At 33.1% G+C, this 18,405-nt stretch overlaps 1 protein-coding gene across 1 annotated transcript; it reads right to left on the reverse strand.

Annotated features, from left to right (window-relative positions):
* Positions 1–4,763: 4,763 nt before the first annotated feature.
* LOC108200258 (phosphoenolpyruvate carboxylase 4) lies at positions 4,764–15,134 on the reverse strand. Its single transcript, XM_017368353.2, has 20 exons — positions 14,771–15,134; positions 13,226–13,389; positions 12,417–12,531; positions 12,260–12,337; positions 12,043–12,111; positions 11,873–11,951; positions 11,723–11,799; positions 11,529–11,624; positions 11,235–11,376; positions 10,633–10,764; positions 9,971–10,041; positions 9,602–9,853; positions 8,804–8,929; positions 8,506–8,607; positions 8,287–8,433; positions 7,634–7,732; positions 7,408–7,496; positions 6,546–6,672; positions 6,263–6,469; positions 4,764–5,757 (listed from the first exon to the last, which is right to left on the reverse strand). The coding sequence occupies exons 1-20, from the start codon at positions 14,924–14,926 to the stop codon at positions 4,933–4,935; spliced, it is 3,153 nt and encodes a 1,050-aa protein (XP_017223842.1). The 5' UTR covers positions 14,927–15,134; the 3' UTR covers positions 4,764–4,932.
* Positions 15,135–18,405: the final 3,271 nt, after the last annotated feature.

Below are 18,405 nucleotides of genomic sequence, written 5' to 3' on the forward strand. Positions count from 1 at the left end.
CCGAAATATTTGATCAGTGAATTCTGACGGTTAACGGTCTGTTTTGAATTGGAAAATCTGAATTTCTAAAACCCTTTTCTTAATTTAAAAAGGGGAAAGCTATGGATGAAATCTGGTGCCGACCTATACACAAATGTTATCTGCATATGTTTGAATTTTGATGGTATGATGATCTAGTGGAGCTTTATTGTTGTTTCTCACAGGAGATACATAAGTTGCGAACTGATTGATTTCTATCAGTCTCCTTTTCCTTTTGAAAGATTTAGACCAATGAATCTTTCTTTTTTACTCGGCTGTTTCCACAACAAATTGTTTTGTACGTAGTGCTTTTTGCATGGCATGCAGCTATATAACTACTCCCTCCGTCCCCCTGAATTGTATACATTGAGGGACGTGGACGCGGCACGGACTTGCTCTTGTAAAGTATAGTTGTGTAATTTATTTTTAAAATTTTCTTTTTCTAAATTAAAGTTTGGATGTTCTATTTTTATTCAAAAAAAGAAAATCTGAAAAATAAGTTATGGAACTATATTTAATAAGAGCATTGAAATGCGTATCGAACAGTTAATAAAAACGTATAGAATTAAATGGGACAGAGGGAGTACATTTTTAACCGTACGGCGAATCAGCCTATACATCTATCCGCATATTTGGCTTGCCTTATTTACCGAAATAAGTATTTATTTCAGGAAAAAAATATATAATGCCTGTTTGGGCAATGAAAGTTGCTCCTGTTTTTACTTCTACTTTTTTCTTTCCCATTTATTTAGAGAAATAAGAAATATTTTTAATAAGTTGTGTGAAAAAAGTTGGAAGTAGAAAATGTTAGCTTTTCTTTAGAATTTTCACTTTTTTTCCAAACTTATACTCCCTCCATCCCATTCAATTGTATATGTTTTTTTTTCCACTGTTCGACACGCTTTTTATAGCTCTTATGAAACATATATCTACAACTTATTTTTAAAATTTTATTTCTTTTGTATAAAAACATAAATGTTATACTTTTATACAAAAAAAAATCTTAAAAAGAAGTAACAAACTTATACTTTCTTGAGTATTAAAATTCGTGTTGCGTCCCCGTCCCCCAATATATACTATTGACTGGGATGGAGAAAGTAAATATTAATTTACATACACTTCTCCATTTTTTTTAAACTAATCCAAACGACCCCATAATTTATACACTTTTAAGCACTTCTCTCTACAAATAATTAAGCACTCGTGGATGTTATCCAGGAATTAATATTGCGTGCTCTTTTTGAGCAATTAAGTTTTTATTTCTGAAAAATAGGATATATCTAACATTTCCGAAACGATGCTATTCTTCATTGCCTCGTGCCAGATATATAATGTTCTTAACTATATACATGGACACAGTACTGTTGCATGAAGTATAAGTGTAGTTGAAGCTTCTTAAAAAGTATTGGCGGAGAAACGTTTGGTTTTTAGCATATGATTCCTAGATTTTGTTCCATGCAATATCTATACGGTTGCATATATAAGTGCACAAAAAAATATTACAACAGTTTTCTTTACATGGAACAAGTTCGTAATCTTATATCAAAACAAGATCGAGATTTACCAGAAGTGTAAAGAAATAAAAATTAAACTCTTATAATATTAATGGAGAACATTATTTTTTTCTCGAATGGCCAAATAATACGATGCAAGCAAAAGTTCCTGGATTGAGAACCTATCTTTATAGTATTGTTCTCTTTTGATGATTCAGTTTTCTGAGGCATATACTTTGTGACGTACTGCTAAAATGCTTATATTCTTATACCCCTCACCACACGTACAATATTAGTTCGTTTTTCTCTAATTAATATGGTGTGCTCTGGTTATTTATGACTACTCAGCCGAACTGATGTGGATCTAGTTGCTCCTCGCTAAAGAATTAGCTTTCGGTGATTACTGATATATTCCCCTTTAGTGTCAATAAAAGGACCTGGGTGCAATACCCTCTTCGTTTTTTCTCAGTTGTACACTATTGATTTTGTATAGTCAAATTGATCATTTTTCGATCAGAAAATAAGAACGATATTTTTATTATTTTAAAAATTAAAAATTATATTTCAAATAGATTGTATATATTTTATAATGATATAACTTTGATATTTTTGTAATTATAAAACATATATAAAGTTCAGCAAATTTTGGTCAATTGGATTATAAAAAATGAAAACTGAACGGCTAAAAGGAGACGGATGGAGTATTGCAAATCGGTCTATTCATAGATACTAAAAAAAGAATATATCAGTTAAGGGAGATAGAATAATTAGTCCACGTGAGCAAATAAAACTGATTGAAAATAAAATGAATATATCAGTCCTGGTCACGCAAAATTGCTTATCTAATCAAGCAACCGGAACTTCCATATAATAAAACTAATAAGAACTTGATTGAATTTTATTTATTTATAAATATTAAAAAAATATATATCAGTCCAATCAGATAAAATTAGTTATCTAAGCGAGTTAGATAAAACTGACTCATAATAAAAAGAATATATCAGTCCTACTCACGCAAAATTACTTGTCTAATCGTGCAACTACAACTAACTGAATATAAAATCAATCCGAACTTGATTGAGTTTATCTATCAGTCAATGCTAAAAGGGTATCATTGACGGTCCAAGGAGGCTAAAATTGACTTCACTAAATTGATCGATTATTTAGTCTCAACATCGACTAGTAATTATAAAAGAAATCGACTAGTAATTAAAAAGATCATTAAATGTTATGTTTTATCATAATACTAGAGACTCATAAGTCACAATTATATTATTTAATCTAAAAAACTGCCGACTATCTCTTTAGCAACAACATGTATATAAAATTGGATTAACTGAGCAATAAGACTAATAACACACATGTAGGGGGAACCGACCTCAAACAGAAGGTAAATTAGGTTTTTATGTGATAATATAATTAAAGTATCTCTCTAAGTATATGCTTAACATTATTACACGTATAAATCAAACCAGCATATAAACATGTATGATTCCGTATGGTAGTCCACATTATTTGGACATGATAAGGTAATGATTCCATATTCGAGAATCAAGAATACTTACTAAGAACCACAAATTCAAAAATCCTCCAGGCATATGCATGTACGTTGAAAGAATTAATACTTTCGATATCCTTTTAATTCAAAATGCTCATCCGAACGATCAGTGTACTCTCGATCCATCATCTAGTACAGTTAGCTAGTGATTCTCGCTACGACTTAGCCATGTTGATACATTTGAATTTCTGAATTCGGGGATCATTCGACAAGACTGACAAGAAAACATTGCGAATTAATTCCACATGATGCATGTTATCTCGAGTTTTCGTCAAAAGATGGTTTAATTTGATTTTATTTGCGTACTTGTACCGAATTTTGAGTGGATTTGTTTGATTGATTGGATTAGTGAATCATAAGGGTTAGACTATAATAGGGCGAGTGAGGTTTTGATCTACCACACGAGTGAGTTCATGAGTTAGCAAATACGCAGTACTTAGAATATTTGGTTCGTCTCGGATCAAAAGTATAGGCTGCGAGCCTGTTTATTTGCGCTTAAAGCAGAGGCTAGAGTTATTTTTGATTTTGATCTTAGAAATGTTTATTTATAATAAGTTAGAGATTGATTTAAAATCAGAATTAAATCAGAAACGGACTTAAATGCAGAAATTAGTTTGAAATTATTTTTCAGTTACTTAGTTTTTTAAAACATTTTTTTATAGAAGCTACTCATAAATTATAACTTGCTCATAAATAATTTTTATTTTATTATTATATTTTTTAATAATTTATAAATTATTAATATATTGAAATTATCTAGACTGATATTTTAAGTTCATGACTCATATTAATTTATAAATCATATTTTAAACTCAGTAAAAAAAAAAGGGTGTGGAAAATGTCAGGTACAGGATTCCACCTTGATGCACTTATTGTCGTAAGATAGTAGATTCCTCGGATATTCCTTTCTAGGCAAGATTGCAGCAGTGTCTTGGTGGGGTGAAATAATTAGGCAGCTCAATATCAAAATCATTTATGTGTATCTTTAAGTATATTTTAGACACCGTTTAACATTGCTATTTTAAGTAACAATAACAGGTTTTTATTGAAAAACAGATAATATTTTGATAAATCTAAAAACAGTGCTCGTGAACAACGGTTTTTAGCTCAAAATTAGTTTTTAGAATAATCATGTAGTCCAATATTTTTGAAAAAACTGTTTTTTAATTTTTACAGAAAGTTGTCATAAATTTCACTATTAAATTTTATCAAAAACATTGTACCCCATGTCATCGGTTCGACTTTGGCTCAACTCTAGAATTTATTATACTCAAATTGTAAGGCTTTAGTCAGATTAGTAAAAAAAAGAAGATATAATTGAGCTTATTTGTACTTCAAATATCAATCGGTTCATATGCAGAGCCCAGAACCAGAGGCATGCTTCTTCATATGAAGACTAGAAACAGTTCATATACTGGGAGACAATCAATCTGGAGAATTATCATTGTACAGTTACGAATTCAAATAGAACGTATGTATAAACTTATTTACTCAGGTTGAGTTCTACTGTATACAAACGATTATTTACAGTAAACATATCTATTTGTTTGTTCTCAAATAGCAAATTTTTAGTTTAAATTTTTTATTTGAGTATAGTTCATCAGATTTTAGATCGTATCGGAACTCTGTCCGTCTTTAACCAGTTTCTGCAGATATCAGTACACAACATTATGAAGCGAAAATGCCAGCTCAAGTTTACTAATTGAGCATCAATCAAATTTTCTTCAGTAAAAAGGCGAAAGAAAATTAGAAATCCGTGAAATGTGTAGATAGACAAACTTAAAAACTCGAAAGAACCTCCTGAACTTACAAAATAGTCATGCTTTATTCCTAAGTTATAGTTCAGAAAAACGCAGTGCTGATCTATCCTGTGTTCCTCATTCCAGCAGCAATCCCATTTATAGTTATAAGCAATGCATCTCTAAGTTTAGAGTTGTTATTATCATTTCGCAGTCTCTTCAGTATCTCCACCTGTAACATGTTCAACGGGTTCAGAAATGGAAGCCTGCTTTCAATCAGCTTTCTTAAGCTCTTGTTATTCTCTGAAAGCTTTTCATGCCCAGTAACCTGCAATACATAGTTTTCAGTGGTTGAGAGTTCCTTCCTTAGTTCAACACCAAGTTCTCGTCTGCTCTCAGACACAAGAACATCATCATAATGTTTGGCTATTGGAATGTCCGCTTTCCCCAATACCATCTCTATAAGATCTATCGTAGATTGGAAGAATGGCCATTCTTTGTAAATTGCTCTTAGTTCATCTGTATGTCCTGCCTCACAAACACCCTTTAGACCTGATCCAACTCCAAGCCAAGCTGGAAGAACAAATCTAGTCTGAGTCCATGCAAATATCCATGGAATTGCGCGTAGATGTCCAATTCCTCCCGCGCTTTTCCTTCTTGTGGGCCGGCTTCCTATATTAAGGTTGCCTAGCTCAGCTTGTGGAGTAGCTTCCTGGAAGTAAGTAATGAATTCAGGGTTCTCGTAGACTGTGTTCCTGTAAGTACTGCAGCTGATTTCTGATATTTTATCCATCAGGGTACGCCATTTTTCTTCTTTAGGTGGTTGTGGAGGACGTAGGGTGGCAAGCAACACGGCTGTGGTGTATATTTCTAGTTGTCGAATAGCTGTTTCTGGTAAACCGAATTTCGCCTGCACCATTTCTCCCTGTTCAGTTGTCCTCAGTGTACCCTAGTGTTCAAATAAAAAAATCAAGGTAATTACAATCATATTAGCAGAGCGCCGTTATGTGATATATTTTATCATGCTATCAAAAGTGTTGCGTCTTTCCTGGAGACTGATGCTAATTACAGTGCTGTCAACAATGATATATACTTTTTTGGCATGACACAGCAATTAATACAAATACTCAGCTCAGCAATATCTTTCACCCAATCTAGTTGAGTCGCAAGCTTACCAAAAATTTAACCTAAAACTGGAGATAAATCACATGTAAAACAATATAACATAAATGGTATTCCACTACATGTTACCATAAATGGTAAAAACATGGTACTGATAATAATTTAGTGAGAGGAAGCATGTAGAGTTTAATTGTCACATGGAGATCGCTATCAACTTTTTGAGATCACTGAAATATATTTTAAGAATAAATTAAAGATGATATGCACCTAATCCATGGAGAGAAAGGAAGAGTTTATAAATTAAATATATACATAATAAACTGATAACTAACCATCACAGAACCAGGCGGTTGGGATTGAATTGCAAGGTGTGTTGGACCTCCACCACGCCCTATACTCCCTCCACGCCCATGAAAGAGAGTGACTTTTATGCCATATTCTTTGCATGCAGCAACAACATTCTCTTGAGCTTTATAAAGCTCCCATGCAGCAGTAAACCGGCCAGCATCTTTACCAGAATCAGAATAACCAACCATCACCTGCACGCAACTACTGTATAAGCTCAACAATTTTTGGTGGCATTAGCATACAAGAGATTGCTAGGTAAGCAAGGACCTCCTGGTGCCCATTATGGTTCTTTATTATGTGCTCACGGTACCAATCAATTGATAACAACTCCCTTATAACAGAGCCAGCTCCCCTCAAGTCCGTCACTGTTTCGAAAAGAGGCACCACTCGCAGTCTATACAAAATGCAAAAATTTGGTAAGACATAGTATTACTATAGTAATAGACTAATAGTACTTGTGAAGGGTATTCCAAATATTTATTTTTACCAATACAATAACCATATTAACCATGTGGGACAACAAAATGTCTTTTCTTTACATCCTCGTCCACAAAATATAATCCATATAGTGGCTTCTACTATCCCCTTAAGGTTGTAGAGGAGCTGGTCATCAATTCTATTGAAGGGTCAAATGTACTTTTGATCATTTGTATATAACCAAAAATAAAAATTTATCTTTAAGAATAACCTCTTCTAATATTTGTCGGACTAGGTTTAGACATTTTATCATTTAAACTGGTAAGGTTGTAACCTTTTTTATCAAATCTAGAACAAAAAAAATCCTCCATTAACTTTTAAATTTAATACGACATTGAGTTTTCAAAAGGACTTAAGATTAGAAAATTCAAAGGAGTGTGTGGCTTATCCCTCCAGGCTTTTCATATTATTCTTTTGTAAATGTGTGCTGCTATATCACTTAAACTCATATATGTATCACACTAATTAGCTTTAAGAAAAACAGCGGGCCACTGTTTTTCGCAGTAGGGGCGGGGGACGGGGACCATCCTCACCCCTTCCTAGTTCCACCACAGAGTATAGGCTGTTATCATACCAAAACAATTAAGTAGACTACAGCAATTGATGTACTTGGTTTTATTGCGAACAGGGATTAAATTATAATTGATCTTACGTCCCACTTGGACATGGCCTGCCTAGCTCTCCAGCAACAGCAAGACGCGTATCTTTCTGCAAAAGCTCCACGGCAAGTACATCACTTGCCTGGAAGCACAAAAAAAAGAAAGTGATGAACTGCATGATGGGCACAGTTTATGAAAAGGGTTGAGGAGGCAAAAAAGGAATATTCATCGATAATTAAAGCCAGACAAAATAAGTGCAATGTCGTTAAATGCTCATACGTTTGAGGCCATTGAAATAACATATGCACCAAGAGAATCCTGCCCCAGTATTGCAGCAATTCGAAATGTCTCCAGGACTTCTTTAACATCAGGAGGAACCTAAGAGGCACACTTTCATGTATTAAACTAGAATTCCAAATTTGTTTTATTAGATAATATATATAATAATATTGATGTCCAATCTAAAACACAGTTTTTGATTCTAAACAAAGCTAACAGAGTATGAGTCAGCTTAATTTTCCAACGAACTAACAACATTACAAACCCTCACTCACATTTTCAGGAGTCCACTCTTAACCACTTCTTAAATGTCTAAACATTTCAAGCCTAACTTTATATCCAGATCAAGTAGAAAGAAACACAACATGCTGTCTTGTGTGGGAACTTATACTAGAACTAAGAAAAAAGACTACCAATAGGTCATTACTTGTTCATACTTTTTAGTAGCAATGGACTTGAGTTCTGATCAGACAGACCATGAAAGAAAGGCAGCTAGTAACCTTATTCATTCTTCACTACATACAGGTAGCTAGTAATTTTATCATCCTCCACTACATACATTTTAACCTAAATCAGTCGTATGATCATTACCTTTCTAACAGTGTGGAAAATACATTGTTTTCAGTGTCAAGTGCATCTGATATTACCATTACCTCGATACTTGGAGGAACTAGAGGTCTCTTCCCTTTCAATTCCCTTGTTAGAAACTCGAGTTTTTTGCCTTCATCCCACTCGCTATATTTACCCATATCTAGATACTTGGTAATTGCATCAAGTGTCTCAGCATGTCTACCTGATTCCTGTTTTATTACAAGGAGTTTCAAAACAATGAACCTGATTGATATTACAGCCACCAATTTAACAAAACAAACCTGACGTAAGTCAAGCTTCATTAAACCCATCCCGAAAGTAGCAACTCTTCTGATAAGGTCAGAGAGTCGACCATCAGCTATAACCCCTGATCCACATGATTGCTGCAGAATTTTCACTTCCTCATTAACAAATATTACAGGCAACAATTAAGTAACAACGTCAGGACATATCCCTCATAACTCATACATCTAAAAGTGTGGTATCAAGGGAATTCTATGTAGATACATGAATGTAATCCTCTGTAAATTTTGGAATATAGATCTCACGATTAGTCAAAAAAAATTAAAGCTGATATACCAGAGAATCATAACATAGAAGGAGTGGTTCCAACAGCTGACTTGAAGTCTCATAAAAATCACAAGGATCCTGTTCAATGGGAGAATTATCGAGTTGAAGCTCAAGTCGTGTCCGGGTCCTCACAAGCTGAGATCAAATAAACAACAGACAGGCTTAACCTTTTCATACAAAAACATATAGCAAAAAGAGTCTAATAACTCAAAGATTCCACTGGATATCGGGGAGGAACATATCTTTGGTTTCCTATGTGCAGAATGCAGATGTACATGTATATGTGTACATATGTGCAGAAAGGATCTATAACTATTTTCTCTTCCTATTAGATGATGCTTTTATTAAGAAGTCATTTCTCAACAACATTAAAAAATAAAAGGACCAGGAAATAACTTCATAATTTCAAGGGAAGCAATTCTGTAATTAATAATATACATGATGGTTGGCCCATGTAACTTTGAAGTACACATACTTAGTTTTTTAATATTTTCTAAATATTAGTAATTTGATAAATTAATGTTATACTTGCTGTTTGGTAAGTAATGTTAAATTCAAAATTTCGAAAAGAATCTTCGGGTCGTCTTAGATTTTGAGAAGTAAACCTGCAAATAAAAGTGTACACGAGAGAATTGGCAGGTTAGACCAGGTCTATGATGTACACACTTTTGGTAGATGATTTCCATAATATAGCTGCAAGATAATGTTTCACGCAAACTAGCAAAGTGTGGCTTAATAGATGAACTTCACCATGCAATTCACAAAATAATAATTTAGCATCAGTTCCGCATTCAATCTGATAAGTACCTTTTCCTTTACATCCCCGAGAATGATTCTATAAGGTGCAATTCCTGGGCGTTGAGATAGGCTTGGTTCCAGAAGCTTGTGAAAGCTAGTCTTTCCAGTCTGAGATTCAGCAAAAAGTTTTCTTTGAGCGGATAGTGGACCAGAACCAGCACGGGGTGTGGTCTGGGGACTTCCTGAATTAGTTGTATTCAAATTTTCAGTTGTTACTGTAAGTCCTTTGAATGAATCCTGGCTTGGAGAAGCCTTTCCATCCTGGAAAATGAAAGATTAACTACTACATAAGGAAACAGAAAAGAACTGGTCTGCAAACTTTACAAATAAAGAACTAGATGAACTCAAAATAATTATTCAGTATACTATATAATATACCTCACGATTTAAAGGCATGTATTCAGTACCAGGAAGCTCTAGACGAGGATACTCAGTTACGTCCTTGCATTCTACAAAAACATTTAACCAAGACATCTGAAATCAGACCCCTCTGTTGGTATATAAAAAGTATGGTACAATTAAACAAAATATCAAGCCACTGAACAGGAACCTCAATGCATGATTTTTTCAAAAAAAAAGTGTGATAGCCGGAATTAATTATGTATAAAACAGCTAAAGCCCCGCGGGGTGACCAAAAAGCCCGGCCCGGGCTTTGAGCCCCAAATCTTAGCCCACGGCTTTTTGTGCATTTTTAATATAACCAGGTCAGTAAGCTGAAAAAGAAGAAGAGATAAAAGAAATATGAGATACTAAAAATTTTCTGTAAAATGCTGCAGATCGTTAAATCATACTTATGCTGTTAAAAAAACGACAACTGCACCAGTAATAAGAAATATTTATATACAGTTGTCCTTTCCAAACTATCATGGCAGAGAATTACTACATAGGTTGATGTACAATTTACTTTTCGCGACAGAATCTGCCACTACATCACTCGCCAGAATGTTCCAGACTCCAGAAAAATGAGAAGGTAAACAAACAATGTTTAAAGCCATCAGCGGTCAGTGTACCAGAATTAATAAAATAACCAGGAGTTTAACCTGTACAAGGTGGTATATGTGCTCCAGCTGGAAGTTGTCTAGGAAGAGCTGAATTGTATTGATTTTGATGTTTTGCCTGACTCCAATTCACTTGTTGATTCCAGCTTCCATTCCCATTCTCAGATAAAGCTTCTGAAAATGTTGAGACAATGTTGAAGCATGAAGTACCTCATATACATCAGAAGGAGCTTCACTAAATTTAAAAGATATTATAGAAAAATATAGTCATTATATGTTTGTATATGTCCACTTAACAAAGTAGGTAACCGCAGGTTATCTTGAAGAAAAAAAACTATCAACTGAAGAAAAGTTGATGTAAGCAAAATTTGAGATGATTTCCTTTTAAACTAGTCTTAATGGAAAGACATCTATAGAACATTTAAAAGCTAAATCATTACTTGACAATATAACTATTATATGTTCACAGAATCGGGTTCAGATAGATAAAATCAAAGAGCTTGACCATATAGATAAAATCATAAAGCTTAAAACCAACAATTCATTTTAACTCATCGTTGTAAGATCACGAGTACATGAGAACAAAGTACAACAAAGAGAAGCCCTGAACATATAAGAAGGTAAGACATATTTGAATACTAAACCTTTCGCTAAAATTTCATGTGCCATCTTTGATAGTCTATCAGTGCACTTGTTCACTGAAAGTTCAAATCTGAGATGATCGACTTCGCGAATGTAGAGATCAATAGCCATCCACCTGGATAAGAGGGACACATCTTTTGTTACCTGAAACAATAGATTATATTTTTAAATAAGACAGGCTATGTTATATTTTAAATTTGAAGGCAAATGCTAGTTGAAGGTTTTTCCACATAGTAATATAACTAAATATCCAATTCTGATAGCTACTAAGTAAAGGTAGCCGTTGAATCCCTCACCCTTGCTGTCACATTTGGATTTCCATCCCTATCACCACCCATCCAAGATCCAAATGTTACTGGTGTGCATGTTAGAGGAAGTGGCTTTCCAGTGTGCTGAGAGAAAATAAATTAAATGACATTGAGTTCATTATGGTATGGAATGATGCATAAGGATGATAAAGGATCCTTAATATCCAAGGGTAATCACAAACCTTTTTAAGTGCATTGCTGACACGTCGTAAATATTGAGGCACAGCTTTCCATAGGGACTGCTCCACGATGTTTAAGCCTAAAATTAAGTTATAAAGTCACCGTACAGAAAGTTAAAGTTTATAAAAGATTTTGAGATGTTTAAAATTTACCAGCTCTTGCTTCATCTACAGGTGTAGGTTTGTGGCGCCTGAGTTCATCGGTCTGCCATATTGAGGTTATTTCTCTTACCTACAAATTTGTTAATTTAAAATAATTCAGAAAACTACAGTAGATATCTTATCCAGATACATACATACTATTATCAATAAGCGAGAAGTACCAGATCTTCAATCAGCATCTCCCGATCTTCACGCCCAAGATTCGGCCGGTTGTTGTACTCTAACAAATGCTGTGGAAATGGTAAACTGCCAAAGTCAGAAATATATTGGCATAAAAAGCATTAATATTCATATTTATGCTGGTTTAGAGTGATATGTATTAAATGGAGAATAGTAATCTACTAGCATACAAACTTAGCCAAAATAAAAACAGCAGACCGCAAGTCTAATGTGTTTGTACTGTAAAGTCCGCCTGTTTATTTGAGTGGGATGTGCAGTGAGAACAATCTCAACCTCCTGCAAGCATAAAAACCCAATATTACAAAACAATATGAAAATATATATTTTCCAAATCTTTTCATTTTAACGTAAACACCTGCTTGCAAACAGCATCATAAAGCTCATCAGGGGAAACTCCACTTTGAAGCAACTGATTAAAAGTGCTATCACAAGACTTTGATACTTTTTCCGCATCTTGAGCATTCCTCAACCTTCAAGACCATTATATTATTTCAGAATATATTTTTAGCATGTCATTTTATCACTTCCAATTTACACGAGTTGCTGACACAGTGGCAGAACCAGAGGGGGGCTAGGGGGTGCTTGAGATCCCCCTAACCTCCAAAAAATAGTATAATATTTTTTTTATCTCCAGTAAATTAAAGATTGGGCTATGAGAATTTTTTTGCAAAGGTCAAAAATGAAGCTGTTTTACAAAACTGTTGGAATATGTAAAAGAGCAGAATTCAGTTGTTATCCACTACAAATCTACAATGAAGCGTTTACAAAACTATCAGCATATGTAAAAGCGTAGAGTTCAGTATCCATTACTTCTTCAAGTAAATATACTTCATCAGACCACAATAAAAGATTAGTTGTGTACTTTTTGATTACTATAATTGCTATTGTTAACTGTAATGTTAGATATACAAGCCTCGTGAATTTCGTCCCTATTTCGCCACTGTGCTGACATATTTATAATAAAAAAGTGTTCAATTAAGAGACCAAGCCAAATATTTCAATATGACAAAATCCTAATGTATAATATGTTTAACTGAGTGTCCCATATTAGAATAGTTGCTAGCATTATCAATACTCAGCCGAGAGATTAACATTAAAGTGTTATGCATTGTGTCCAAAAAACCATGAGATAAATTGTAGGACGAAAAGTAATTCAAAAAGTACCTGTGATGAGTTTCAGCTATGCCCATAAAAGAGAGAAACTGACTGAAAGCTCTGGCAAGAGTGGATGCTTCCTCTAAAGTCATGTTTGATAAATTAGATGCTAATTCCTTCTCCAGGTAATCTGCCATGTCTTCAATCCCCGATGTCCTCATCACACACGCACTCTAAACACACAATGTGCATCATATAAAACTAAAGGACATGTAATTATAACAATTTACAATACTCAAAAGGCATAATTTCCTCAAAGTAATTGCTTCATTGCTTGTACACTTTTATGAACAAATTCTATACTAGTAAGCCACTATGCCTGGCAGTGAAGCATCCTTCCAAATACCTAAATTATGAAATCAGACTAACAAAACAATAAATACACATCCGCATCTGCCATTCCACACACAAGCACTAGCGAGTTTAAAAAAGCAAGCCACTTACAGCCTGTAGACTCTGTAAATCTAGTAGTCTTCAATGTTTGTTTTGTAGTATTGCATGTAAGAGATGATGGATTGAAGTGACAAGTTGAGAAACAAGAAACAATATACATCTATAAGGTCAATTTTTGCTAAAAAAAAACATCTTAAACTACAAATGTCACGCACTCTACATCCGCAAACATGTCATTTCACCACACATAATCAAGTTTCCTTTACTAAACTCATCGTGAACTCAAAACAATTAACTATAGTTCATAAAGATTAGGTCAATTTTAACTGCAATCAATACCCTTCATTAATAAGCGAAACTCCTTGTTCAGTGGAACATCAGAAGTACCAAATCCCGAAGTACCAACTAGCATTGCATATTAAATTGACCTATTAGACTTCTAAACAATTATAAATTGTAACATTTAAATTTTATCAAAGATTAAAGACCCTACAAGCCAGTTGCATAATTTTTTATCATCTCCTTAGAAATTATAAAGAACATAATGATTTTGATAAAATAAAACATATCATTCTCAAATAAATTCATATCATAACATGTATTTGAGAAACAAAATTTAAATTAGGATCAAATGTCAATATATAGAAAGTTTTATATCTAAACAACAATAGTACTGTATATAACTATATTAAGAAGATGATAAACTATAATAAATGATAAAAAAAAAATTAAAAATATATTTAAACCCGTGCTAAAGCAAGTACTCTTAAACTAGGAAGTCTACAAACTGTACAAACATGACATTTCACCACACACTCAGATTCATTCGGTGTAGTCATCGAAAAACCAAAGCAACAAATCTAATTATATTAATTCCTAATAATCACTTCACACGCACGAGATTCCTTATATAAATCCAAATCAAAGTATCGAACACAGCATATATATTTAGTAGTATTACACTTGCGCAAATCTCGCACTAACAACAACAGTTTTAGAACGAGAACACTTAAAATATTATGTATTGTCATGCATTTTTTGTAAAAACTGTTTTGTAAATTCTTAAATATCACAAAACAATTATTTTCACGTGTTCTCGCAAAAGTACGAAACAATCATTTTCGCGTGTTATCGTAAAAACTGTGAAGAGTACGTACGTACCTGAGCGAGGACACGAATTCGTTCGAGCTTGTCGCGAATAGCGTTACCAACACTATGCTGAAGCACATCGTGAAGAAGGTTACCTAACAATTTACAGTCATCTTCAAAGCTCTGGTACGATATTTCCTCCGCTATATCGTCCGTTATGTCCGTCATCGAGAGAGAGGGAGAGCGAGAGAGATAGTGAGAGAGAGAGAGATGGCGTGTGAGTACAGGAGAGATGAATATGATGGTGGAGGGAGATGAGAAAAGCTCGTTAAACGAGAGTCACATTTACTGCGGGGGCACTGCCAAATATATTGTGACACGTGGCTTTTGCACCGGGTTTAGTGGAGACTCTGTTTTTGGTATGCAAAGGACTCGTCTGCTCTGTATTGTTGTGTGCATCGCTATAAATAAGTCTAAAATTTGATTTCACTCGATTTAAACTTTTAATGTTAAAAACATTACTAGTTCTCTCGTTCTCGTTTTTAAGTGTCTTGGACATGAGAAATTCTATTTTACTAGGTATCAAAATATTATAGATAAAAAATCTAAATGGATAAAAAAATAGTGGCTTCCTTCGTTTATCTAAATCGTGTCTGAGTCCCCGTGTGGCTGATCATCCTCTTGCCAACTACTAATCATCGCGTTGGTAAGTTATTGTCTCACCAACTAACTAATCAAACATGAGCGCCTCCTTGGACAGATTCCTCCTTCCTCAGCCTACGGGGTATGTGCACTCGATTCCGGCTCTTGTTCCCCTTATAGCGAAACGTTTCTTTGTGCATCGGTGGAAAAAAAGATCCTTTTTTAGATATGAGATAATATTTCACCAATCAAATCATGAGTATCTAACATATTCATACCTAACGATTTTCTACAAGGTGATGGTGACAAAACGTATAACTCGATCCGGTCCATTTATTCGTAAATCATTTACTTGATCGGTCTAAAAATATATTGAATTGAGTGAGACGGAGGAAATCACCTACAAAGAATAAATTAAAATTTAAGAAAAATATGTGAAAAAATCTGAACCAGTGAAACATTGTGACAGCTGTATCTGTTTAGACTCGCTCTTCAACCTGCGCACATAACAGTTTTATAGGCTCACGCACCCATATTAAAATGTATATATATTCTCTCTGTCTTATCAGGTTTTTACGTTATAATTTTACATATATTTTGAAGCTCTTATTAAATATAATTTCATAGAATATCTTTTTAATTATTTTTCTCTGAATAAATTTGACTTTTAAATTTTTATTCAAAAATAAATAAATAGATAAATAAATAAACATTATGAAACTATAAATGAATATTTTTGTTAATATCCTTAACTATAAAATATTTATAACTCATGATACTATTTATGTGACAATGATAATGATTATATGATTTGTGTGAACTTTAGAGCAATGTAACGAACAGAATATAAAATTTCTAGAAATGATATTTCTCTTCCTCTCCTGCGGTAAAAAAATAGAGCTGGCTAATAGGGTGTGCAAGTGAAACATTTGTACAGGGCCTCAAATTTAATGGGACCCCAGATTTTTTAAGACCATTATAATGTATATATAGGTTTAGACCAATAATTTTTTAAAAATCCAAATACACTTTTTTTAAAAGCCCAAAACAAAATCAAAAAAACATAAATATTACTACATTAAATTTTCTAACGGGTCTCAATCTAAAGAAACACAAAACTAGATTATATCTATCCAACCTAATAATTAATAAACACTTCTGATAGCTTCATTTTTAGTTATGGAATGGAGCACTAAAACATTACTAGCCGGGCCCCATAAAAAAACCAATACTTAGTTAAGTGAATGTAGTAAAACCAATAATATTTGGCCAATTAAAATTCAAAATAAATAAAATGACATGAAACAGGGGTATTTCATACTCCCTCTGTTTGGTTTTATTAGTCGTTCTAAAGAATATCAGTTGTTAGTTTATGTTAGTCGTTCTCTCTTTTCAAAAAGATATTAACGACATTCTTTTTATTTTATCCTTAGTCAACTTGGAAAAAACTAATTAGTTACCGAGAGAATTAAATAATTTTCACTTACCTATGGGACTTCCCCTATATAAACACACACCTGGTTGGTATAAGTGTATTGTACTCAAGTTACTCCTCCTTTTTTTTTTGCAGCAATGAGTTTTAACGGAATGTGTCATCAATCAATTGAAGATGATGAAAAACTCAAAAAAGTCAAGAAAGAAGATTATATTGACAAAGATGGAGACAATGAGTCCAATACAAATCTTATATCAAAAAAACTTCATGAAGAAGTAATTATTATGTCAGAAATATATTTTCCGATGATCAAACCTTTTTTGCTACAGCAACATCACACAAGAGAGGAAGAAGAAGAAAAAGCTCTCGTGAAAGATGCAGACAACAAAAAGATGGAGTATGAAATTGATTTGAACAAGGCTCCACAAGAGTAAAATAGATGTATCGTTAATTCTCTAAAATATCCCATGTTTAAATTGCTAAATCCTGATATGTAATGTTTATTAAAAAAAATGAATTTATGTATGTTTTATTTTGTCTAGCAATTTATATATGTTTGAGTTTTATACATGCTCTTTTTTTATATTTTTATATTTATATTTTACATTTTTGAAAATTGTTTGTAAAAAAAATATTTGTAAAAATGAGTACGTAAAACTACAATATAATAATAGAAACTATTGGATACTAAAAAAATTGTTTGTAAAAATGAGTATATAAAACAATAATATAATAATAAAAATTTAGTTACGCAATATCACAATCTTTTTAAAATATGTACACGACGTTATGTCTTTTTAAAATTATAATATTATTTTAAATAAAAATTATAATTTTTTTTTTATATTTTCACGGAACACAAAAATTCATTGATAATAAGTATTATCAATAAAAAATATTATGATTTACACCAATCACAAATGAAATAAACGGAGAGGAATAATCAAAACAACCTAAACTTGCTTAGTTTTATAAATCAAAAGCTTTTTGAACTTCATTAATCTGCTTTCAGTAAACCCCTAACTTCATTAACAAGCATCAGATCACATCTTATTTGAACAGGTAATTGTCCTTGTCTCTCCAAAGCTTCTTTGTTGATATGTGGCAGTTGGTAAGTGTTGGAACCTTTCAGTACCTTCATAGTCTCCATCATGCACAGTTGTAAAGTCAAGAATATGCGATTCAACTTTTCAACAGAATAGGTTTCAAATGTTTCCTGCACTGCACCAATCAGGTCATTTATTGTTCTTGACACTGTTATATTATATGCATTATATTTATATTATATGCATTAAGTAACAGTAAAATCATAATGCCATTGAGAAAAAGAACAACCTAAATCAGTAAAAGGAAACCCCATCACTTCCAAACCATCGTTTTAGACACTTATGCTTCAGTGACATCTTTGGAAGCTTCGAAATTTTAGGGAAAGCTCGAGTTGACTGTGTTAGTAAGGTCCCTTCTATTTACAGCCCAACCCCCGCCACATTTCAACATAAAAACATTTATGTACACTTGCAAATATACATGAACAGTAAAAATTAGAGAGTACCCTTGAACATACAACAAAATTCTCCAAATTCACTTATCTTGTACCTCTCCTGCTCTCGTCCACAACTTTCATCATTCC

Source organism: Daucus carota, chromosome 9, assembly GCF_001625215.2.
Source record: "Daucus carota subsp. sativus chromosome 9, DH1 v3.0, whole genome shotgun sequence".
Lineage (NCBI taxonomy): Eukaryota > Viridiplantae > Streptophyta > Magnoliopsida > Apiales > Apiaceae > Daucus > Daucus carota.

Excerpts from the sequence above, each read along its gene's own strand:
- LOC108200258 (XM_017368353.2), bottom strand. The coding sequence starts at position 14,926 with ATGACGGACATAACGGACGATATAGCGGAGGAAATATCGTACCAGAGC. Across the intron at positions 12,112-12,259 it reads ACAAACACATTAGACTTGCG|CATTTGTTAGAGTACAACAA; the intron begins GTCTGCTGTTTT and ends CCATTTCCACAG. Across the intron at positions 7,497-7,633 it reads TTATTTCAATGGCCTCAAAC|GCAAGTGATGTACTTGCCGT; the intron begins GTATGAGCATTT and ends TTGTGCTTCCAG.